At 28.6% G+C, this 27,437-nt stretch overlaps 1 protein-coding gene across 1 annotated transcript in view; it reads left to right on the top strand.

Moving 5' to 3' along the window:
* LOC111678033 overlaps window positions 1–27,437 on the top strand; it is a 58,192-nt gene that overhangs the window by 26,633 nt on the left and 4,122 nt on the right. Inside the window, exons 2-7 of the mRNA XM_046947977.1 lie at window positions 567–1,752; window positions 2,408–2,610; window positions 2,673–3,309; window positions 3,508–3,641; window positions 18,709–18,757; window positions 19,172–19,257. Coding sequence (XP_046803933.1) covers window positions 1,491–1,752; window positions 2,408–2,610; window positions 2,673–3,309; window positions 3,508–3,641; window positions 18,709–18,757; window positions 19,172–19,257 — 1,371 coding nt within the window. The 5' untranslated portion in view covers window positions 567–1,490. The remainder of the gene's footprint in view (window positions 1–566; window positions 1,753–2,407; window positions 2,611–2,672; window positions 3,310–3,507; window positions 3,642–18,708; window positions 18,758–19,171; window positions 19,258–27,437) is intronic.

Here is a 27,437-nt window from a genome sequence, read left to right as displayed (position 1 = left end):
TTACTTACTTACTTACTTACTTACTTACTTACTTACTTACTTACTTACTTACTTACTTACTTACTTACTTACTTACTTACTTACTTACTTACTTTCTTACTTACTTACATCCTTCCTTCCTCACTTTCGAAATTTTTCATAACATAAAAACCATTTCTGTTTAATGCTAAACTTTATCAATAATAAAAACAAATTATTAAAAATGTGCTGGTGGCCGATGATGATGACTTAATTGAAAACAATTTGTTAAATTTTTAGATAAAAATAATTTCATATTTTTTTACTGATTGCTTATTCACGTTATGTTTAAAAAACATTCTTGTTGTTCACTTTTTAAGTCTACAAAAACAATAGCAATGTTTATAGCATTGACGTTTCATTTTACTAGACTAGACAATGCTAAAATTAAAAAAAAATTGGAAGCAGAAAAAATTTAAAATAAATTAAACAAAAAAAAAATAACAAAAACAACCGGCAAAAATATAAATTTGATAAATAATACACACATGTAGTATAAATTTATATATAACATGAGCACACAACAAATAACTTTGACTTATTTACAGGCCGTTCAACTGTCGTCATATACAACAATTTATTGCATTATTATTATTGCAGTGTACTGCAACAGGCATATTATTATTATTGTTGTTGGTTTTTCTCTACAACAACGAAGGTGGTTTGTGTGAATAAGTCTATGGTTTCACACCTCTTGCCTCCTTAAAATCACCCACATATTGCTGCTTTACAATAGTAAAATAATAACAACAACAATTAAACACCATAAATGTAAATACAAAAAAAGTCTTGAAATATATAAAAACAATTACAGTGTTGCATTTTGGCAAGCAAATAAAAACCAAACCCAAACCTAAAACAAATTAGCAGTTATTTGCCAAAAACAAAAACAAAGCAAAACAAATACCTCAATAATAAAATGAAAACAAAAGCTCTCTTGAATTTATTATAAAAAAGGAACAAGAGAGACTCACTAGTGATAGTTCAATTTTACACATAGTGCGAGTGTTTGTTTAACACGTAGAATTTTAAGTTTGTAAACAAGAGAAGAAAAGAGTGTGATACTTTAATAAAAAAAAGAGAGTGAGTATATGTTTAGTTTAGTAAACAAGTGTAGAAAAAGTGAGAGAAAAAAAGAAGAATTTCTTATAAGACAAATGTATTGAATAAACAATTGTCATTTTAGTATTGATACAGCTGTTAAAGGCAGCTTTCACACACAATATTTCTTTTCAAAAAAAAAGTAAATAAAATTTATTAAATAATAAAAAAAGAAATAATAAATAAAAAGCAAAAACAATGTGACTTTAAAGTTGTAAAACATTTAACAAGAAAACAAAACTATAGTGTCTTAAATATTTCAACTAAAGTGTTAACTTAACCAAAAAAAAAACTAAAAACAAAATTAACAAAAAAAACTCACAAACCAAGTTCTTAATTATTATAATAATAATAAAAACTCCAATAACAATATGCATGGCATAACACATTTATATCGTCAGCATGCTATAGAAAAGCAGCTGAGCGCCGATTGCTGGCAAAACGGTGCCAGTGCCGATTCCAGCAGTCATCATCATACAACTTCCTATGGCCGCAGTTATGTACGTGATAATGTTAGCATGAATTCTACCTCGGAATATGGTTCTTTAAAAGGAACCAGCCGTTTAAGCAGCATTGATTCTAGTTCTAGCTCTAGTTCCTCATCAAATTCAAAATCACCCAATTGGTCTCAGGGTAAGTTTATTGGAGTGTTTGTGGAATATAAAAGCTGACACAGGAGTGTGTTAAAAGGATGTTAATGATATAAACTAAATATTATTTAAAAAACAACTACAAAATTGTTAGAAAATCAAAAATTTTTTTTTTAAGATTTTTGACTAAAAAGGTAAACAAAAATAAAGTCAGGGTTGGAAAATTCTGTGCTATTGCACTTTTTGACATTGAACGTTAAATGTCATTCTAATCATGAAAATAAAAATGTTGATAAAAAACAGTACGCAAATTTATCTGATCTATAGTCTATTCTGTAATTTTGTTTATGGACTAGTTTTTAGTCTAGTCTATATAATTCTATATTCTAGTCAGTATTTTAGACTATAGAAGTCTATTATATAGTCCATAGTCTAGTTTAAAGTATAGTCATTTGCATATGTATTCTAAAGTCTAGTCTATTCTAAAGTCTTTCCTACAGTCTGGCCCTTATGGTAATAATAAGAAGAAAAGAAACAAAATTTTTCATATAAAAAAGTACAATTTTATTTTAAAAATCATCAAGAACAATTCTGAGAAATCGACATCCTTCTTTAAACATACTCCTTAAAACAGCAACATTTCCACAAAAGAAACGCCATCATTCTCTATAACTCCAACTCTCTATCTGCTCTCATAGACAAAGTAATTGAAAGTTTGGTTAATGCCTCAAGTCCACAACCGGTGCCGGACACCCAGAAATCGATAACAAATCATTATCGCAATTCACCCACCCATAATGGGGCACGCAGTTCCTATGACAGCTATGGTAGCAGTTTCAAGCGAACACCCTCCTCGAAACGCAGTATATTTGAAAGATCACACAGTCCCGCCGTTTATGGTGTAAGTAAAACTAAAAACTAAATAAATTTAATGAAAGTAAAAAAAAATCAATCAATTCTCAGAGTCTACGCAAACCAAATCTACAGGATTTCAATAATTCACCACCCAATCAGGGTGGTTTCTTCCCACACGATCTTGATGACATCTATGAAAGTAAACATGATCATCAGTATTTCACCTATTCGGGACACTCAACACAGCGTCAAGAACGACCCAGCATTAATTCAATATTTCATCGTGTGGGTGCTGCGCCCGCCTCACTCGATGAGTACTCCAGTAGTCCCATAAGACATTCTATTGATAGTGGCTGCCCGAATATACCACGCTATCGTTTCGATAATACTAGTTTTGTTAAATCACTAAGTATTAATGAAGATGAAGATGCAGTTGGTAAAACCTCTTCACCCAAGGAACATAAACATAAGCACAAAGATAAGGATCATCATCATGGTCATCATCATTCAATACAGGAATTACTTAAACATTTTGGTAAAAAAGTGCATATTTGGCCACGTAAATCTCATGATAATACAACGAGTAGTGTTTGTACTTCACCACAAAATGATCCTCAGGAAAATTTTCGTTCAAGATCGAAAAGTTTAGATGTCAATACGATTAATAGACCCAATCGCATTTTAGAAGATTGTGGTGCCACCTATAAGATATTCGATAAAATTGTAAAAGAAGGTAATTCAAAGGGTAAGGGGATTTTGTTAATAATAACTTGTTGTTGTTGATTGTAGTAGTATTCAAAATTGTTGTTTTTTGGTACTTGCACATTTAAATTTTATTTCCCCCGTTTTATTAATTTATTTCCATAGTTGTTAAAGTAATTTCTTTTTTCGCAAGTGTTTTAATGGAGTGTTTTTCTTGTGAATTTTTCTTTGTGTGCTTTAGGTGCTCATATGCGTCGTGCTTCAGCTGATTTGGAAAAACGACGTGCTTCAGTTGGTGCTGCCAGTCGGGGCTTACGTGGTGATGGTACTTTAGATCCACATCATGCCGCAATATTATTTAGAGATTCAAGAGGGGTAAGTTTTCATATTTTTTTTTAAGTTTAATCGGTAGTTTAAGGAATATTGTCCATAAAAGTTATCGGGAATATTATATCGGGGTATCAAATGCTAACTTTGTACTCGTTTTAACATATTTCTATTGAGAAAATCTTGGAAATTCTATTAAGACAGATATTTTTTCAATGTTTATCTTTAAAAACTCTTTACAACTGAATCTTCTTACGTCTTGGTTATTGTCCTTATAATGTTCGAAGAGAGTACAGATCTTAAACATTAATAAAAGAAATAACTGGAGACAAAAGTTTCTAGATCACATATTGTAGAAAACAGATGTACTAAATAGATCTATGGCGATTAACTTGTGGATTAAATCAGCTTGAAAGAACCGTTAGTTTCATGAATTCAGTTGATCTTGAAGTATTGACATTTGAGATGAAATTGATTGCAATTATTGAAATTAAAGCATTAAGGAACATAGTTTTCACTTCTTCACGTGGTTGATCCAGAAGATTGGAAGTCTCTCTAAAAGATTAGCAAGTCAGTTGTTGAGATTATAAAGGAATTGATTCGTCTCTTCTTAAATCCATCTTCTGCATACTTTTATAAGATTAGAAAAAGAAGAATGGTGCTTCTTCAGTGTACTAACAATCAGGAACTGAATCATTTACTCAAAATTGGAAACCAAATACTTGTAAAACCAATGCATAAAATAAACTGGAAATTAAAGATGATTGGACATGATTTGCCTCTTTAGGATTAGCATGAATGAAGATTGTCTACTCATCATAAAACTGAGTAATTCCAGATGTAGACCGATCAACAGAATAATTTTGCGATATTCGACATTCAGTTGTTGATAATAGAGCTGGGTAGATACACCCCTTCCCAAATTATAAATTAAATCGAGTTCCTTGAGTAGTGGAATCTTAAAATTTACTTAATCCAAAATCAGGCTTCCTTGAATGACAATTCAGTCAGTGCTATAGTTTTCTCAAGCTGCTACTTGTTGACCATAGAGCTAGGTTGATACATCTCTATCCAAGTCATAAATTAAATCGAGTTCCTTGAATGACAATTCAGTGCTATAGTCTTCTCATGCTGCTGAAGATGAAAGATCAATCTGGAAATCTATAAGACAAGGTGATTTATTCAATCAAAATCGAATTTCCAATTCAAAGAATATACCGACTGTAATTTAGTTAAAGTTTAATATTTGTTTCCTAAGTAACCCCAGGGAACGAACGGACTTTTCATAACGAACCGAACATTAACCCGTTTTGTAGAGTTTAGCCGAATCACAATTCTTTTACTCTATTTATTCCACTAAGAATTTATGTGAAATTAGTAGTCGATTGTACCGGAATGCGATTTTCTGATGAAAAATTTCCTTAAAATCCTCCTTGCGGCACAAAGAACTAGACCAGAGTTGTCAACCTGAATTCAAGCTATTTCCAAGGAAAGGACTCTTTCCACATCACATTGAGAAAAACTCGAACTCCAAAGTGAATCATTACAACAGATAGCAAGATGCCAATTACTTTCCCAACTTTCAATTTCATTAGGATACCAAGTGGGCGGTTTAATTCTTTGTGATTCTCGCCATTAACTTGTTTATAACTCAGACATCCTGGATAACTGTAAAGTAAATTTATATTTTAGCTAAATGTTGTTAAAAAAATTAAAAGCAACAATCAGTTAACAAACTTATTAATCAATAAGAAAAACTGTTCGTTTTGTAAGTTTTATTTCGGATGTATTGAGTTTTCTGTTGCAGCTTCACAAACGCCCTTTAAGGCTTTGAGACAAAATAGATCTTCAGTGCCCGAAAATAAATCGTATCTTCCCTAGCATAAGCGACAACTGCAGAAACCGGATATCTCTTCCAAATTGAAGCTCTAATCCAATGTGAAAGTTAACAGGTTATCTCGAGATAATCATCAATGCAGAGTCTAAACCAGATAAATTTGGAACATTTTCTAACTTGAGTTGAAGTTTTGTATTCTCTCTGTAGATTTTCTCTTTTATGTCGAAATCATCACTAACTTCTACAAACGTTCGGAACCATGTCTTCTTTAGCATAAGATTGTCAAATCAACGACAGCTACATAAATCGGATAACTCTTATAAAATGAAGCTCCTATTTACTGTAAAAGTAATCGGAATATCTGGAGATAGTCATCAATGCAGAGTCTAAACCACAGAAATTTGGAACATTCTTCAACTTAAGTTGAAGTTTTGTATTCTCTCTGTAGATTTTCTCTTTTATGTCAAAGTCATCACTAACTTCTTCAAACGTTCGGAACCATGTCTTCTTTAGCATAAGATTGTCAAATCAACGACAGCTGCATAAACCGGATATCTCTTCCAAAATGAAGCTCTAATCCAATGTGAAAGTTAACGGGTTATCTGGAGATATTCATCAACCGGAGAATTTTGAACATTCTCCAACTTTAGTTGAAATTTTGTATTCTCTCTGTAGATTTTCTCTTCTACGTCGAAGTTATCACTAACTTCTTTAAACGTTCGTACGAAAATTGAACTCAAACCATTGAAGCCACATGAAATAGACCAGCATTAAGCGAGTAGGAACTTATTATAGCTACGTTTGATGAATGAATATTTTCGAAATTGTGATAGGTGGAAGACCGAAGAACTCTAATCGTTAGCTTGATTCGTAGTGCTTCTGAATAAGCCCATGTTCACTTCACTCGGGATGTATTAAAATCCAGATTTTATATCCAATCCAACCCTAGTCAACCTGGATGCTAAATGAATTCGGAATCTGGGCAACACTTAAAGTATGGTTGAAATCCAAGCAGTTCCAATCCATCGAGCATACATATAGAAAATCTGAAAAAATATTCCGTTAATACATGATACTACTTCTTCAATTGTATTACCATTTCATAAAATTATTGAAGACAAGTCTAAAGACCAAATGACTAAAGTACATCGTGGCATTAAAGAGAATTCCAAATAACTCCAACCATTGAAAAGATATTCTTGTTCCTTTAGAGGTATGTCCACTTTAAACAAAATTTGGAGCAAGGATTCTAAGTTCTAAGTCATCTTGACATTAAGGAAATTTTAGGAAAACTCCAACCCTAAAGTAATTTGTGTAAGAATTCCTGCTATGACTAAAACATTTTGGAAATCTGCAAACAAGATATATATAATCATTGCTGCTGGAACTTTGTATGTAATGCCATGTCGTATGTGTATGTAGTGTATAATTTAGAGACAGAATATAATCATGGAGAAGATATCCTAGAAATCTGTAAAAAAATCTCATCAATCTTTGTTGCTACTACTTTAATAGGCTTACCATTTCATAGTGTCTGTAGTGACCAACTCAGGAGTAGACTTCTTGTAGTACTGCAGAAACAGTAGCTTGTAAATGACATGAAACGTTATTCTTACGACTTTGGATGAATGACCATTTCAAAGTCTTTCGAAGGCCAAGACGTTGGAGTTTAAGTATAAACCGAATTTCATCATACGAATAATCCTTATAATTAGTATAAATTGTAGAACATTCCACGTCACTGCTATTAAAGAACACTTTGAAAACGCATAGAATTTCTGGGAATTTCAGTAGATTTTCCGTAAATCTGGAGGAGTTACTCTGTAGCTCGATTCAAAAATGAATGTTTTCTTTTTAAATCGAAGTAGGGAGTAATTCCCTTGTAAGTGAATAGACTTTTTGATAGTTACTTTGCAGTCATTACATCTTAGATATTCTGAAGTAAAGTAATTGTTCAGGAATATCAAGTCCTTGGAAATTCAATCATCAAATAAGTATTCTGGAATGAAACATCTGTCAATCCTTAGTTTTAAAGGTTTCTAAAATTTTTTAGCTTCATTTGAATTGGATTGAGATAGACATTTAAGCAAGTCAATTATGAATATCATGGTAACCAGTTTAAATCCTTGGAAGTTCAATCATCAATTAGGCATTTTGGAAATTGGTTATCCTTAATCGTTCAATCCTTAATACAGAAGAGTTGAAGACTTATGGCATCATTAGAATTTCATGCAGAATTTCAGTAACATCTAAGTAATTCTTTTGGATCTTCGGGAATTTGACATCAATTCTTAGCATCGCTGCTGCTGCTGATAAATATAAGTTTCATAGCATCATTAAAATGCTATGAAATAAAAAAGATACTTTGAATTACAGTATAAATTCCAACACAACATTCCTTGTTATTGACACATCAACTGAATTGACGTTTTAAAAGATCTTTGCAGTAGAATTCAGACATCAAAGATATTCCAAAGGCAAATATAAATCCTGATTACTTCAGACATAAGGAAAATCACCCGCCTCATAGTGACGCCTCAGAGGAATTGACATTTCTCTTTAACATCAAGAAGTAATATGCTGAAAGAAACTACGAAAACTGGAAATTCCAGTATTTGCTAAAATTCTGAAGTAGAAGTAACGAGGAAAATAGCATTCCTCGTTACTGCTACTTCATTTATTAGATTCATGACCCTTTTGACCTCGAGTTTAGAGACTTGAGGCCTCTGAACTCCTAGTAGGACGTATAAACATCTTTGAGCATTCGCAGGCAACCACCATAGTGCAAAAACTATTTAAAGATCCATAGTATCTCAGTTGCCGAATAGATATCCTTAAAATCTATTATCAATCCTTGGTTTCTCAGCATTAGGTATAGTAAGTCTCTATGCAACCTTCTTGAAAGTGTTCCAAAGTTTTAAGGAAAGCAAGTAAACTCCATAGACCAGCAATTATCGAGCTGACATCATGGAAATCTGTTATCAAGTACTTCTCTCCTTGGTGCTTCTAAACGAGATAATTCAAACCCTCGTTGGTGTTTTTAAGGCTTTGCAAAGAAGTTTAGGTACCAGCCATCAAGTCGTTATTCTAGAACTTTGTTATCAAGTGATTCAATCTTCATGGTGTCTTTTTTTAAAACGTTCGCAGCGAAAAGTTAGCCAAACTTCTTTCGGCGCACTACTTATTTGTATTCCCTCTTGGAGCCATCACAACATCTTGGTTCATTCATTTCATGGTCTGAAGCTAGAAGAACTTAAAGACAATTTTGAGAAGAATTGATCCCAAAATTACAAACTTCAAGTTGACAGTCTAGAATTTCCATCCATACCACCGCTACTACAGAAAATCTTCAGGGTCCCATTGGAAACGTTTACAAAGAAAAGATTGACTTTTCTTCTTGTTTCCTAATCTTTATACAGCTTTTGGTCTTCAGGCCATTCCTTCGAATGGTTCAGCAGCAGCACTCATGTTATTTCCTCCTTCTCAAGCCTGCTCATCATCTTGATTCGTTTCATCATCTTCAGTTTTCTGCTCTTGCCAAAAAAAGAAACACGTTGTCTTCTTGTGGAGTGATCGCTGTACACTGATTTTCTGTTTGAATTTGAAAACCTTAAGAACCTACTATGAAAATTTTTCACAGTTATAACGAACTACCTATGTACCTGCTTACAAGGACAGCTGTTTGTTCCTGCTACTTACGAACCCTTATATGCTTAGAATTAAAAGGAAAACCTTAGGTATTAAAATGAGATTAAGATGAAGGAAATTTCCACAAGCAGCTGTGCAAAGTATGTGGGATTTTCCTTACCTGGATTTTAAAAGAAAAGAATTTTTTAAGCAAATGTTTCACCACCAAAGATGTTTATGTTTTAATATGACATTCATATATTAAACAGAATTCTATTTTATTTAAAATTTGTCATTGACCATCTTTTTCAAACATCATTTTTGGATGTTGATGATGGAGCTTGAAAAGCACAATTCAGAGAAGAGACTCTACGTCGAAACAATCATATATGCGCAAGTTCAAATTCCTTTTAAATTTGATTTTTAGAATTCTGATCCAATATCTATTGATTGCCAAGACAATTATGAGTTAACCATTAGAAAATTATTATTAAAATCAATAAATTTCTTATTTATAAATAAATTTTAAATTTTATTTACTTTCTCCCCCTGCCTTCTTGTATCAGCTTTTTTTGCTGGAATTTAATTTAACATTTTGTTCGTTGTACTTTGCATTCCAAACAATAGCATTCTATTGCAGGCATTTCTTAATACAGCCACCCAGACAAACGGCCAGTTTCCGTTTAGTTAAGCAGGTTGTTGTCATTTATTTTTTAATACTTTATTCAAGGTCATTTTCTTCTCATTATAATTACTTACGCTATGTCGTTTAATTCCCATCCCCTTTGGCCCCTCATTAATAGTTGTTTTGAAATTAAATCACAAATTAAATCACCAACATGTACATACTATCTTATTTTTACACTTAAAGTGTTTTCATTTGTTATTTAATTTCATTTTAATTTTTCCCTTCTAAATGCGTTATTATAATTTCTATTTAATTATCGTTTTCTTAATGAATAACCTTGTATCTTTTTCACTATTCAACTAAAACTATTAATGTCCTTCAATGGTAACTAGAAAGGAAATTTTAACAATTCATTAATATGACACTTAGTAGACAAACTTGTAGTCCGTTTAGTGAATACCCTTAATATTACACAAGAAAGCTTTTTAATAAGCAACCAAAAAAGCTTTTTTCTATTTAACACATAAATAATAGAGAAATGTTAACGAAAACTTTAATTTGAATAAAGCTTTTTCAATAAATTCACATTTATTTGTTGCTTTTGTTTTTATTTACTTAAATATAGGGGTTTATTTGTGTTTTTAGTACACAACACAATTTTCTCCCTTTAAATTCATCTCTGATTAACGGTTGTTTGTTTTCCATAACAGAACTTTGTTAACAGCAATGTAGGTTTACAACAGCAAACCCTATAGTTTGACAAACAGATGGCGCTATTAATGTTATTAAGTGTTTGTGCAGTTATTTACATAGTTGCCAGATGGTTAGAGTGCAATCGCTAAAATTTTTCTAAATTCAGCTTTATTAGCATAAAACCATACAATTCCAGAATATCTATATATCTATCTATCTACTCATATATCTACTTATCTATCTATCTATCTATCTATCTATCTATCTATCTATCTATCTATCTATCTATCTATCTATCTTTCTATCTATCTATCTATCTATCTATCTATATATCTATCTATCTATCTATCTATCTATCTATCTATCTATCTATCTATCTATCTATCTATCTATCTATTTATCTATCTATCTATCTATCTATCTATCTATCTATCTATATATCCCATATCAAAAACCCACAATATCTGGCAACTTCCTTCTTACGTTTTCTCTCTCGCTCTCTATCACTCACTTCTTTTTAAAATCTCATATTTGTTATTTCTTTTTATATCTATCACATCCATTCTTTTTAACATTTTACTTAGAATCTTATTGAAATTAATTTACAACTAACTAATCAATTGTGATTAAACTATTATCTAGCAAATCAGCAACTGTCTCTCCTCTTTAATACAATTTCACAAGTTTTTTGAAAGATTTCTTAATAATTTTGTTTGACAACTTCATTTCTGCAAAAAAATGTAAACACTCAGAAGCATGACACAGTTTAATTTTTGTATTTATTAAAAAAAAATTGCACTCACAAAGTTTACGTCATTTATTTTAATTATTGATAATGGATTTTGAGTCATATCTTTATATAAAATATCAGCAAGAAATTGTACTTGTAACTTATTAATCTTAAGCACACATGCTGCATAAATATTTTAAAAAATTAATGACATAAAAAGAAAAACAAATATTAAAAAAAACATTATTTGGGTTAAACTTTGTAAAAAAAGAGTTGTTTGAAAAATATTTTAATGGATTTTTGAAAAGAAAAATACTACATTTTCATGATCGGAGAGAGCAAAATTAAGATATTCTCTTTTCGCTCACTTCTTTAGATAGCGAAAAAAGTTCATGTAGAAAAATTCAATTGCCTTGAACAGTGGGATAGATAGATAGATAGATAGATAGATAGATAGATAGATAGATAGATAGATAGATAGATAGATAGATAGATAGATAGATAGATAGATAGATAGATAGATAGATAGATAGATAGATAGATAGATAGATAGATGGATAGATAGATAGATAGATAGATAGATAGATAGATAGATAGATAGATAGATAGATAGATAGACAGTATTTTATCATCAAAATTTAGATAAAATTATTCTTCTTTTTACTATTTTTTGACTACTGTGCATAGATATGTGTGATCTTTGGCCTTAAATACAGTCTTAATTTGTACACAAGTTTATTCCATTAAATAAATTAAGCCTACAAAATTTAATTCAATTTAGACATACATAATCCCACATTCAACTAAGACACAAGAAAAATAAATAAATTTTTAAAGAAAATTATTGAGGAATCTCTAAAAACGTGAAATATTAGTGCACAATTAAAAAAAAAACTAAACAAATATATTAGCAACACTGTCTGCTCTTGTCATTAAAAAGTGATGACACCTAACCTATGCTGCAGTGTTGCAACTTTACATGTAAAATGTTTATAATTAAATAAAATTTACTCTATTTACAATACACTGTGCAACTGCATTAATTCGTTTTTTCTACTCATACCTATTTAATTTTTTTATTGTTTTCTTTGTTTTTGTTTACTTTTTGAACTCGCTTTAATGGCTGAAAAGTTCTTTTAATACGAAAAACAAATATTAAAAAACAACAATAAATTCGTTTTTTATTGTAATTCCTTAACTTTGCGTGTAGTACATGTTTTTTTTGTATTGCTCAATGATAAACAGAATGCTGTTGTGGTTGTCTTCAATTATTTTGATTTTTTTCACTAGTAGTCTAAATTACTTATACTCTCATTCTGCAATTGCTACTTAATAACAGAGAAGGGATTTAATTATCTTTATATAAATGTTAGTATCAAATTTAAACAAAATGTATAAGTTTTTTTTGTTGTGATTTTAAAAGGGATTTATCTAATTTGTGGTTTTTATTTGTAGTAGAATTACAGGAAAAGTGTATTGTTTATTTACTTTGAAATCTCATTGCCACTGCAATTTCCAACCCTGTTGAATATGTGTTCTCACTTAACTAAACACTAGAGAGAATGTAATTGTTAAATTATATTATTATTGTGATATTGTTGTTGTTGCTGTTGTTATTGCAATATATGAATGAGACCAACTTACCTAAAAAAAAAACACATTGTTGCTTTTGTAGTTTTGATTATTTTTTATGTTTATCTGGTTTTTCATTCCTTGCCTTGTTTATTTTTTCGGGGCTGGAAACTTAAGTGCTATTGTACTTTTTGTGTGTGCCTTTTCTAAAGGCCAGTGTACTTCTTCATATACTGGTAAATAAACTTACTAATTAATGCAAAAAAGGGTTGAAACGAAAAGTCGACCTTTTGCATTTAATGAAAAGTTCATTTTTCGACTTTTCTTCATTTAATTCAAAGTCGACCTTTAGACTTTTCGATTTTAAGTATTTTATAAATAGTCGACTTTTACCGACTTTTCGATTTTTTCGACTTTTTGCACATTTTCGACAATTTTTTTGACTTTTTTTGAGTTTTTCCCACTATTTTAAAGTTTTTGACTTTTTTCCACTTTTATTTTAAATTTTCGACTATTTTGGAATTTTTTCTACTATTTTCGAGTTTTCGACTTTTAGTATTTTATAAATAGACAACTTTTTACGACTTTTCGATTTTTTCCGACTATTTTAGAGTTTTTGACTTTTCTTTCACTTTTTTTAGAGTTTTGACTATTTTTGATTTTTTTTTCTAATATTTTTGAGTTTTCAACTTTTTACGACTTTTTGGCTTTTTTTAGAACCCTATACAAAAGTCAATAGACTAGACCAGATACCAGTCTATTGACCAGGTAGTTTATTGTCTGTGGAATAGTCTACCGATTCGTTTATGGATAGGTCTATGAACCAGCATATTGCATAGTCTATGGCCTAGTCTATTAACTATTACATTTACTAGGCTATGGACTAGTGTTCGACTTAGTTATGGACTAGTATTATAGTCCATAACTAAGTATTAGTCTATTGACTAAAAAAGTCAAAAAATACTGAACAAAAAAAGTATTATTTTTCTTAATAATACTATTTCAAAATTTCACTTTTCCATGCCTGGTTGAAATATTTTGCTTTAAAATTACTCTACTCATTTAGGTTTTGCCAAAAGAAACCAGTTTCAATTTATTAATACTAGTGAACGGACGTTGAACGTGGATTTATAGTGAAGACAAGAAAAAGAAAACGCAAAAATTTCGCATAAAAGTGTTTTACACACAAACACATAGTGAATTGTGGAATATTTTTTAGTCATTTTTAAAAAAATTAAAACAAATTGGAAAAAAATAAAGAAAAATTAAAAAATCAAGGTGTAAAAGTTAATTAACCAGAAAAAAAGAAAAAAAAAGAAGTTGTTTAACAAAAAAAGAACAAATAAAATTCTTTGTTTATACAAAAAGAAAAAAAACTCGAAAATGTTTCGGCGTTACTCATTATTCGATAATTCGGCACCGCGTTTGTCGGTCTTACCCAATAGCAGCAGCAACAACAACAGTAATAATAACAGTCGCAAGAATTCTTTGGGCGGTCAAGTGCCGGAGATACGCATTAGTCAGGCTACGGCACAACCTCCTTCCTTTAAACAAATTACCGCTTTGCAGCAACGTAAATCTCGTTCGCTCAGTAATTCTCCCGTCTATCGTAAAAAGAAATATGAAAATCTTCCCACTCTTATAGATCATTATTATGACTATACCGAGGAAGATTTAGAAAAAATACATAACAATGATCAGGCAAAACAAAATTCACAGAGGAATTCCCTGATTAAAAACAGCAACAACAGCACTAAGATTTCAAATGAAAATATTAATAATGGTGATAATGATAAGATCGATGGTCTACGACATTCTCAGCACGTAAGCCGTCGTAGTAGCGAGAGTAAAAGTCGTCGTAATTTGCATAGTTTTGGCAATAGTATCGGTTTAACACGCCATCGCCGTTTGCTAATCAATGATGAAGTCACATCAACGCCGACATTAGCTGCTGCCACTAATACGAATGCTTCAGCTACAAGTGGTTATTCACTTGCCAAAGACAATAATTTCAGTGGTGGCAAACCTTTGCAGCCATTAGTTTTCAATACAAATAGTACAAACAGTACTGCCAACACCCAACAGCGTCGTGCCTCTTCTCCGGTTCATAGTTGTTTATTAGTTCGTAGACGTAGTGATTTTTCAGATCCCTCATTTGCTAATTTACCACCATTATTAAATTCACTTAAGGTAAGTTGTTTTTTTTTTCTCTTTTTTCTCTGAAATCTGCTTTGTTTAAGTGCGTTCATATAGTTTCTATGAAAACTGTGCGAAATAAATAAATAAACACATACTAATAGAGAGAGTTAGTTGGTTTCAGCAGAGTTGGAAAATTCTGTAGTATTGTTCTTTTGCTATTTTTCATTTGTAAACAATGTATGTAAAACTGTATTCTTGGTGGGAAGATTATGATAAGTTAGAAATGGAATGTTTTGCGGTTTTACTCGTAAAAATCTGTTATACATATCTTTTTGTAAAGAAAAAACTTTTATATTCAAATTTTATATAGGAAAACTGTTATACAAATGTTATGTTATAGAAAAAATCACTTATACACAAATATTTCTAAACAAAAAATTTGTTATATAAAAAATTTTAATAGAAAATACTGTTATACACAAATTTTCTATAAAAAAATCTGTTATACTTTAATGTTTTTAAAGAAAAATCTGTGTTTTGTTATAGAAACATAAGCTATACAGAATTTTTACTACAGTAAAGTGTTATATCCAATTTTGTCTATAGAAAACACAACTTTATTGAAGAAAGTGTTTTACAGAAATAATTCTATAGAAAAAGTGATATATATTTTTCTATGGATATAGGAAAACTGTTATACAACACTTTTTCATCTCCTGTTAAAGAAAAATATGTTATGTAAACAATTTTTTCTATAAAAAACTGTTATACACAGATTATCTATGAAAAAATCTGTGATACTTTAATGTTTTTAAAGGAAAATCTGTGTTTTGTTATAGAAACATAAGTTATACAGAATTTTGACTACAGAAAAGTGTTATACCCATTTTATTCTATAGAAAATACAACTTTGTTAAAGAAAGTGTTGGATATAGGAAAACTGTTATACAACACTTTTTTATATATTTTGATATAAAAATCTGTTGTATAGAAAAGTTTTTATATAAAAAACAGTTATACACAAATTTTTCTATAGAATAAATGATTATAAACAATTTGTTTCTATATTAACATGTTTTATGCACTAATTTTCTATAAGAAATATGTTATACTTTTATATTTTTATAGGAAAATTAATTTTTTTTCAAAAACATCTGTTATACACAAGTTTTTCTACAGAAAAATGTTATACACCAATTTTTTCAATAAACAAACACAACTTTCGTGGAAAATGTGATTTACGCAAATGAAAATCACTTTTTTCAAAGACATATTTTTCTATAGATTTAGGAAAACTGTTATACAATACATTTTTATCTCTTGCTGTAGAACAAATTTGTTTTACACTAATATTTTTATACAAAAATCTGTTATGTATAAAATTTTCTATAGAAAATACTATTACACACAAATATTACTGTAGAAAAAACTATTATACACAAATCTTCTATTAAAAAATGTATTATACTTTGATTTTTTTATAGGATAATCTGTTTTTTTTTTTTTTGTTATAGAAACATCAGTTATATACATTTTTTTTAGAAAACACTCTTGGAAAAAATTTGTTTTACGAAAATGTTTCTATATAAAAAAAGTAATATAGATAAGTTTTTCTATAGTTCTAGTGTGTGTTCTACTAAAAGAAACATTTCTTATACGGAAATTTTGCTATAGAAAACTTCGTTGTTTTAAATTTTTTTAAAAAAATTAGGTGCAATAAAATTTTTAAAGAAAAAGTGTCAAAAACACAAATTTTTCAAAAGCAAAATGTGTTGTACACACACACTATTCGATGTATTTTAAATTTATTGTTGAAATCTGCATTTTTACCTTTGTTTACATGAGCATTTTGAAAAATCTTTTCCAACTCTGGCATTAAAGTTGTAGTTTGCTTATTTAGTTTGATCTTGCCTCACATTATTAAGCTTACAGTTATGCCAACTAAAAGAAACTAAAAAAGTCAGACATTAATTAAAAAACTGACAAAATTTTAAATTTTGTTTGTTAATAATAAATTTAAATTAAGCAATAAATTTAATAATATGTATAAGAAAAAGTAGCTTTGAGTTAAAAATAACTTTTATGTGATCATTTCTCTAAATTGTTTAAAATAATGTTGTCTACACTGTTAACGTTAAAAATTTTTTATCTTTTGTTTAGTTAATAAAATAACTAAATATAGATAGTAAACTGTTTAAATTTGTTGCCTTTTGATAACATAAACATTAACAGATATGGTTTTGGGTTGATTTTATTTGGTTTTTTTCTGATTTTTTTTTTCGTTTTGACCCATTTGTTTTCTTTTTCAAGACTATTGTTTTAAATTTGCAAGAGTAAAACCTTGAAGAAAAGAAAAAGTTAAAGTCTTAATATTAAATGTATGTTAAAAAAAACACAATTTTATAAGTTTTTGTAAAATTCCAACTTATTTTTATCAATAACTTTTAAAATATTTACATTTTTAACAACTATTTGTAAGGCCCTTAAAAAGAAAAACAACAACATATGAAGCTATTCATTAAGTAATTGAATATTTTTATTTGATTTCATTTGTTAATGATAAAAACATTTATTTATAGTTTTTTTTTACTATCTTTTATTTATATTGGAAATGTATTATTTAGGTTCTACTGTTGTTGTTTTTCCTTAATATTTACAATTTTAATTACATGTTTATTAGCTGCCGCTATCTCCCCCAACAACACTTTTATTTGTTTTAACCATTGTCTGTATATCTGTCTGTCTCGCTCTTTCATTATTTACATTCTTAATTATCTTTAATAAATATTGCATGTAGATTATAATAAATAATGCAAGTTTAAATACAATGATATATTTAATTTATTTATTATAAATGTTGCAGAAAATTAGTTTAATATTATATACTTATGTATATTTATTTTTATTTTAATATAAATATTAAGTGATGTTTGTCAGTGAAAATTATCTCTGCATGGGTGTGTGTGTGTGTGTCAAGAGAAATAAGGAAGCTGTGTAATTGAGATTTTGATTTGTTTACATTATAATAACAGTGATGCCAATTGTATTTTTTTTGCACTTAACGGTAAATTGTGTATGTTTATTTGTGAAAGTGTTGCTATATGTGTGCACTGTAAATTTTAAACTTTTTGTTAAAGAAAATGCATTATTTCTACTTCCTTATATTTGCTCTAATGAAAAATTTCGCTATTCAAAGAGTATTTTTTTAATTTATTGTAATATTTTTGTATTTATTAGTATTCTTGTGGAAAATATCAAAAGTTCTTATCTTTGTTTACTGAACAAATTATCACGGCATTGAAGTTCAATTGTTAATTACTGCGTTTTTTTCTGTTCTGTTTAATTTATAACAATGATTTGATTATGAGTAAAAGGTGAAACAGTTTTAAACCCAGTAAACATTTTGCAATGAAAATAACATTTTGTAAAATCATTACAAAACCATTTATCTATCAAAATCATTCATCTATCTATCTATCTATCTATCTATCTATCCATCTATCTATCTATCTATCTATCTATCTATCTATCTATCTATCTATCCATCTATCTATCTATCTATCTATCTATCTACCTATCTATCTATCTATCTATCTATCTATCTATCTATCTATCTATCTATCTATCTATCTATCTATCTATCTATCTATCTATCTATCTATCTAACTATCTATATATCTATATAGAAGAGCATTTTTTGATCGCAAACTAGTAAATTATTTAGATCCACTGAATAAATTATCCGATAGGTTAACAATAGGAGTTGTAGAGATCTTCATCCAGCGACGTAAACTAGGTTTAACTAGCTATATTTTTTTAATAATTTTTATTTATTTATTATTAACTTTCACTAATATATTTATATTTTAATTTTTTTATTTCTTTACAGTTGCCCGTTGCAGATCCGTTCCTAGAGAAAGTAAATCTCTCTGATTTCGGTAAGTTTTATAAATACTTAGTAAACGATTCTATTTAAAAATTATTTGACACTTTAATTGATTTTGCTGCTAAATAATGCTAAACACAATGACAATTTAAATTTAAAGAAATTACTAAAAAATGACTCAACATAAATTGTCATTTTTTTAGACAATTTGGCACTAGATCAATATTTTTTTCGTTCTTTTGCGAAAAAAAATCTATAAATTATTTTAAGGTTAAAAAATGGCATATCTACTGCCAAAAGATATTTTCTAAAATATAAATATAATATAGATATTAGATCAATTTTTACTTATGTTTTAATAATGAACTAGTATGGACAACTTGAGGGAGTTAAGCGTACATGTTTCTTGTGAGTAAATGGGACCACGTTCTTATTTTTATCAAAATTGACTAAAAGCCGGTTGCAGGACATGGTGTCACTGAACTGAACGGCGCTAACAAACAAATACTGGTTGAGTCCGATCGCACACCGGAAACAGAAATTGTAGATAATGTGAGGTATTGGTTTCAGATACGAGACCATATTCTAACGGAATAATATTTTCATTTTTAAAAACCGCTTAATTGCTAACACTACTATCAAGTGATTTACAATGTTGCCACAATATTTTTGCCGAAGACCCCGCTTAATAGGGGTCTATAGTTGAAACGAAAAGTCGACTTTGCGACTTTTTGCATTTAGGTAAAAGTCGACTTATCGACTTTTTTTCATTTAGTTAAAAGTAGACATTTCAAATATTTGCATTTTATGCAAAGTCGATTTTTTCAGTTAGTTAAAAGTTTTATACTTTTAGTTTTTTGTAAATATTCGACATTTTTCAACTTTTCGACTATTTTCCACTTTTTAACTACTTTTTGACTATTTTCGACTTTTTGTCTATTTTCGACTTTTTGTCTATTTTCGATATTTCACAAACGATAGTCGAGTTATCGACTTTTTGGGAACAAAATAGTAGACTTCGGCTTTTTTTTGACAAAAAGTTGATTGTTCGATTGCTTAATAGTAGAAAACCCCCCTTAAACTTATTAAAAAACTTTGCGATTTTTTGTTTCAATTAATATGGCATCTCTCTGCCGCTTAGTACATAAAATATACATACTATTATTTGAGTGGGTGGTCATGTTTTGTTATAAACGTTTTTGTTGCTTTTGTTTTTGGCATACGTTTGATGATCTGCCAAATAAAATAAACAAGTGGTTGAGGGTCGATTTGCTCTGGGCTACTGTAATAATTTATTTGATTATTATTTATATATAATATTTAGGAATATTTTCTGGATTAAAATGTGTTAATTAATGAGCATTTCTTTTTTAACTTAGGCATTTAATGTGACAAAAAATTTAATAATATCTTAACATATACTTGGTTTATATATATTTAAATTTTATGTATATCTTAATAGATTTTTTTTTAATTTTAAAAATTAGAAATGCAAAATATTATTTTATTTGCTAAAAAAACGTGTGGCATCTCCGTTTAAGGCAATGAAAAGTTAATATTGAAAATATTTTCTAATATCATTTTAAACAGTAATTTACCTACCACCCCCCCCCCCCCCCCCCCCCCCCCCCCACACCAATAATTTTCCTTCTCTGCCATCTTACTTCCCAAAACATTTGATTTTCTTCAAAAAACAAAACAAAAATATTGCTTTCATACTCGGCAGACATCTGTCATTTTCACAATTATTTACTTGTTTATTGTTTATTACCTTCATACTTAAAAGTCAAAAAGAAAATGGTTTAATTTATTTTTCTTGACACCTACTTATATACACATGTCTACATACATACAAACAATTGTAGGTTATAAATTGAAAAAAAAGCTTTCTCTTAAGAGAAGAAAATTAGGATCACTTATATTTATATTTAAAAAATTTTACAAATAACGGGTTTTTAAACGTTTTCATTGAAGTGTTTTTTCTCAATTGTCACAGAACATGATTTCTTCATGTAAAAGGGGAGAGAGAGAGAGAGAGAGAGAGTCAGTTATGGGAGGTATATTTTCTTGGGGGCAATTTATCTTTTATAGCAAAGATGCCAGATTATTTTCGATTTGTTTTTAAATTTAAGAATACATATTCCAAAATTAGAATTGAACAAATTGAACCACACTGATTGCTCATTAAAACTAATGGTGTAAATATATATATATATATATATATATATATATATATATATATATATATATATATATATATATATATATATATATATATATATATATATATATATATATATATATATATATATATATTCCTTTACTATGAATGTGGGAGAAGTGGCAATTTTGTTACAGGATGCAACGTTTCAAAATGAAAAAAGTTTAAAGCCCTAGAATTAGAAGCATTAGTCCAATCTTGATTGTGTCAAACTCCAAGAGATTAAAAAATCATTAGCTGTGCCACCTTGGTTATCGCTTCCGAAATGCTGTTATAACCCGAAGAAGATATCGTTAATGAAGATTGAACAATCAGTCAAATCTGCACCTAAGCCAAATATACATTGCAATCTGTATTTGGTGGGATCAAAAGGGTTCTATCAATTATGAACTGCATTAAACTAGTCAGGGAATATATTTTGAATACAAGTGATTCGTTTGAAGCGTTCGTTGACCGAAAACAAAACCTAGAATATGAGTATAGATATAAAAGTGTAAAAACCGCCTTATAGCCCGCCCTATATAGGATAGACTGTAGAGTACACTATAGAACGGACTGTAGATTGTAGAGTATACTATACTCTAGACTGTAGAGTAGACTATAGTCTGGACTAGAATCTAGTCTTAAACGTATACTTTATTCTGCACTATAACGTAGGCTATAGTCTACATTATAACGTAGACTATAGTCAGCATTACAACGTAGACTTTAATCTGCATGATAATGAAGACTATAGCATAGATTAAAATCTGCACTATAGCATTGACTAAAGGCTGCACTTTAGCGAAGACTAAAATCTGCACTATAACTATAACTTGTACTATTGCGAAGTTCGCACTATAAAGAAGACCATAATCTTCACTAAAGCATTATGTACGTATAGTCTGCACTATAGCGTAGACTATAGTCTCACCTTAAAGGGTAGTCTATAGTCTCACCTATAACGTAGTTCATAGTCTGCACTATAGCATAGTCTATAGTCTGGACCGGCAAGTAGACTTTTCCAATACATGTTAACTTTTATTATCATATGGCAACATGGAAATTGTATTTTTGACTTCTTAACAAAACTTGATCAAAAATAATTCATTTTAGCGATTTTTTTAATGATTGCATTCAAATAATAGCGTTTTAAATTATACCCTCTAAACATCTGGCAACACTTAAAATTTTATTGTTTAGCATAGTTTTGTGAAAAATTTTGTTTTATTGAAATTTATTTTCTTTTTGAGCATTGTTTTTGCAAAAAAAAAATAAAAAAAGATGAAAATCTACACAAGGTATTCTTCTTAATTTCTGTTTTTGTCGTTGATACTAAAAAACAAATAATTTTCAAAATAAATAGCAATAAGAAAAAAAAAATAAGCGAAAATAAAGAGTGCTGGTGTTTGAAACCAATTTATTTTCAGTTTATTTTGAAATTTCGAGATGTTTAGAACGCTTTTATTATTGAGATGATAAAATTTAAATTTAAATGTGTATAAAAAGAAAATTTATTATATAAATAATTAAAGCAAATAAATAGCATAAAAAAGATATAACGAAAAGATAAATAACAATAATAATCTAAATAATTATTTAAATTAACGCTATAAATAATTATTAAAAACGAGAGTTTTTCTTTAAGAATAATAAGAAAAATGTGCTTTAAGTTTTAACAAAAAAAATATTCTATAACAAACAAGAAAAAAAATCGGAAAATAATAATAATAAAATGGTTTTAAGAATATTTATATTCTAATAATAACAATAAATTGTTTAAATAAAAAAGTGTGTGTGAAATTTTAGTTGTCTGTCTAAAACGCTTAAATTTTTCTCAAGAATACTTGTCAACATTTTGTTTAGTTTGTAAATTAATTTAAATTATATTCAATTATTTATTTGAAGAAAAAAACACACTACTGCAGACTTGTAGACAACTGTTTTATTAATTTAATTAATTTATTTTTTTCTAATTTAATTTTCATTTGATATATACAAACTAATTTTCATTTGTCATAAGCTTCATCAACATTTTTAATATTTATTATAATTTTTTTATTATTATTATTATTATTTTTTTTTTTTTTTTTTTTTTTTGTTTAAGAAATTCTATTTTGTTTTTGTTGTTTTACGTTATTTTGTGGGCGTGAATTTGGCAAGATTTTCATTTTAAAGACTCTATACTTTTTTGTTTTGTTTATGTACTTTAATTATTATTTTCGATTTTTTTTTTTTTTTTGCTCAAAGTTTTGTTCTTTATTAAGTTTTCAAGAAAATTTTTAAAGAAAATAGCTGCCACGCAATTTTTCTTATTTTTAAAGAGATCTTTATCCATATTTATTATAATATTTTAATTACTTTTTTTTGGACTTTGTATTAATAATTTAAAATGTTCATTTTTCGTTAATGCAAAAAAAAAAACATTAAAAAATACTTTAAATGAAATATCAGGAGATTTTCTTCAATAAAATTGTGTCGGACAAATAAAAATATGTTTTTCTAATAGATAATATTCAGTTACAATTTAAATTAAAAGAATTTCTGAAGCTGTTTTTCTTTTTTTTTATTTTAAAAAGTAACGATCTTTCTTTAATTAAAAATAATAATAAAACAACAACAAATGTAAACAAACGATTTTGCTGCTGCTGTACGTTTTGTGTTGCCATATCTATATGGATTGTTAACAATGTAAATGAGTGTTATCAACTGTTACCGTTTTGCTCAGACATGGAAAATTGAAGTTTTAAAATAGTTGTAACCTATAACAAAACTAAAACTTTTAAGGATAGACTATAGACTTTTTATGTTCGACTAGTCTATAGTCCAGTCAGTCAAGACCAGACTAGTTTATATATAGTCTAGTCTATTGTCTAGTCTAGAATCAAATCTATAGTCTAGTCTATAGTGTAGTCAATAGTCTAGTCTATAGTCTAGTCTATACTCTAGTCTAGTCTATAGTCTAGTCTAGTATATAGACTAGTCTAGTCTATAGTCTTGTTTATTGTCTAGTCTATAGTCTAGTCTATAGTTTAGTCTAGTCTATAGTCTAGGCTATAGTCTAGTCTAGTCTATTGTCTAGTCTATAGTCTAGTCTATAGTCTAGTCTATAGTCTAGTCTATAGTCTAGTCTATAGTCTAGTCTATAGTCTAGTCTATAGTCTAGTCTATAGTTTAGTCTATAGTCTAGTCTATAGTCTAGTCTATTGTCTAGTCTATAGTCTAGTCTATAGTCTAGTCTATAGTCTAGTCTATAGTGTAGTCTATAGTATAGTCTATAGTCTAGTCTATAGTCTAGTCTAAAGTCTAGTCTATAGTCTAGTCTATAGTCTAGTCTATAGTCTAGTCTATAGTCTAGTCTATAGTCTAATCTATTGTCTAGTCTATAGTCTAGTCTATAGTCTAGTCTATAGTCTAGTCTAGTATATAGCCTAGTCTATAGTCTAGTCTGTATTATATAGTGTATTCTATAGTGTTATATAGTGTATTCTATAGTCTAGAATCTATTTGCCTCTCATTAAACTCAATTTTGTATTGACAAACAGGTTGAATACGGCATGATTACCCCGAAATTAATACAGCTGACAGGTCTGATGTAAACAACAGCACTTATACTGCCATATTTTAAAACAATTGGCAATAAGTTACTGCTCGTGCTGCCATATCTTAGCCAATTGGCAAAGTAAATACAAACATAATAACTTGTTTCAAAATTATTTTTTTTGTCGGAAAATCAAGTTAATTTAAAAATGACAGAAATTGAAAATTGTTTTCCCACATTCACCTTAAATAACGTCATGTTATAACAAATCTAATCTACCTGCCTGTGATTTTTTTCTTCGTAAAAATGATTCAATACATTGTTATTTAAATTCAATTTAAGTTAAAAAAAACTATAAATTTTTGTTTATTACAAAATAATTTACATTCAAAAGAATTTTACTGTGAACACTTTGGCATATGCACATTATTTGAAAGATTTATTTCATTTTACTGCATTACAAAAATGGTAAATTGCCAAAGAAAATAAATTTAAAAAAATAATTTATTTGATGCAAAAAAAGAGAATATAAAGAAAAATCTTGTTCTCAAAACAATAACTAGAAAATTGAGTTTTGCCTGCTTCCTGAAGGCGTCATGATATATGTAAATACCAATGTATATACCATTATTGTCTGTTTTATTTTTGATGATCGTGGTGTTAATTACGAAAATGTTTAGTCAAAACCCCCTACGAAGACATGCAAGAAAAACTAATATGTATTGAAATGTTTTTATTCAACCAACCCAAAAATATGAAAAAATTAACAACATCTGTTATATTAGGCTAAATTAAAAAAAAAAACAACGTATTACATTAATTTTTAATGCCAACAAATTAATTAGCCACAAACAATTATTGTAATTTTTCTGGGGTATTTTAAGAAATTTATTATTAAAAAATGTAAAATTCTTTTTAAAAGCAAATGTTAAAAATTTAGCGATTTTTGTACGAAAAAGTTACAAAATTTTCGGGACTTTTTAGTTCATTCAAGTAATAGTTACAGATTCTCCCCTGGTGCTTAAAATTAGTTTGTACATTTTCATTTTAAAGTTATTTCCCCGGAAAAATTGTCGTCTACTTCTCTAGGATTTCATATGAACGATTCTCCCTTAAAAGTTACTGTTATTTTAATTTCTCGGCGTTGACTTTACTGGCATCTCTTTTCTTTTCGTCTGGCAATATTGTTATATTGTTTACATCTTCCTCAACAATGCTGTCAGATTGCAGATAATGTGGCTAATAAAGTGATTTTTTCTCAAGTTAAAAAAGTAAACAAACAAATCTTGCTTCTTAGTTCACAACACTTTTAACATTGTACTATTTATTTCTTAATTAGCCAAGTGCATATAAATCATTATTAAACATTTTTGTCGTAACATAAATTTTCCCAAGAAACAACAAAAACTACAAGTGAAATAAAAATCATTTGTTTGCAAATTTGGTTGTTGTAAATTAGTGTGATTTAACATTGATTTAGGCAATATGTATTTTACTACACACAAACAAATACATTCATTCTAAATGTCTTATTTTCTTGACAATTAATTACAATAACAACACATGTATATATTTATACACGTTTAGCGCAAAAAAACAAAAACAAACAAACAAAACAAAAATAAACCCACTAAAAGGTATCAACAATTACAAAAATAATAAAAAATAAATAAAACAGTCTTGATGTCGTCTGCAGTAGTGTAATGTTTTTCTATTATTTTAGTTTTTTTCTTCTTAATTTTTCTCAACTATAGACTCTACTCTTTATTTATTTAATTTTTTTTTTCTTTTTCTATTGTTGTAGATTTATTAGTGCTGTGAAATAAACAATTATTTTAAATTATAAATTGTTTTTTTTTTAAGTTCAGTTGATGTATCTATTGTGATAAAATTTGTTCTAAATGCATTTTTATTTAACAAACGTATTTAATGTGTTAAAACGCGTTTATTAAAACGCTTAAGAAATCGTTCATTTGATTTTTTGTCTTTTTTTTTTTTGAACGTTCGCGTTGTTTTTAAACGTTATTTAAAGTGTTTTAACGTCCGCATGTTACAACTTCATTTCTATTCTAATCATGCCGGTCGTTTGGTTCTTCGTCCTGGTCAAAACTCGAATCCAGATATTGAAATATATCCGTTAGAGAGTATTAAAGAATTTGAACATGTTTCCCAGGCCTGGAAACGTTGTTTAGCGGGAATTTTAAAGAAAAGTGTAGAAAATAGTAAGTTTTTACAAATTTTACCCGAAATTTTTGATTTGTTTCATTTTTATTGCAACATTGATATTTTCGTTAACACTTCTCAAAAAGGTTGCCTGATAAGTTATAGAATTTACTATTGTCAAGCCTATAGAATAGCCTATATTGACTGTACTATAGAATACTATAAAATACATGTACTATAGAATACGTAGACTATTGTCTGGATTATAAAGTAAGCTGTAGTCTTGACTATAAAACAGTCCGGACTATATAATCGACTCTAATGTGGACTGTAAAATAAACTAAAGTTTGGAGTATAGAGTAGTCTATACTCTGGACTATAAAATAGTCTATAGGCTAGACTACGGAATAGTCCATAGTCTGGACTATAGAGTAGTCTATAGTCTTTATTATAGAGCATTATATAGTCTGTACTATATAATTTCCTGGACTATAGAGTTGCCTATTGTATGGTCCATAAAGTAATCTATAGACCGGGCTATAGGGTATTTTATAGAGTGTCTATAGGCTGTGCTAAAGATAAGTCTATAGTCTTGACTATAGTGTAGTCTATAGTCTTGACTATAGAGTAGTCAATAGTCTTGACTATAGAGTAGTCAATAGTCTTGACTATAGAGTAGTCTATAGTCTTGACTATAGAGTAGTCTATAGTCTTGACTATAGCGTTGTCTATAGTCTGGACTATAGAGTAGTCTATAGTCTGGACTATAGAGTAGTCTATAGTCTGAATTATAGAGTAGTCTATAGTCTGGACTATAGAGTAGTCTAT

Source organism: Lucilia cuprina, chromosome 4, assembly GCF_022045245.1.
Source record: "Lucilia cuprina isolate Lc7/37 chromosome 4, ASM2204524v1, whole genome shotgun sequence".
NCBI classification, from domain to species: domain Eukaryota; kingdom Metazoa; phylum Arthropoda; class Insecta; order Diptera; family Calliphoridae; genus Lucilia; species Lucilia cuprina.
Note: the sequence above shows the minus strand (reverse complement) of the source record. Positions and strands in the feature narration are given on the sequence as shown.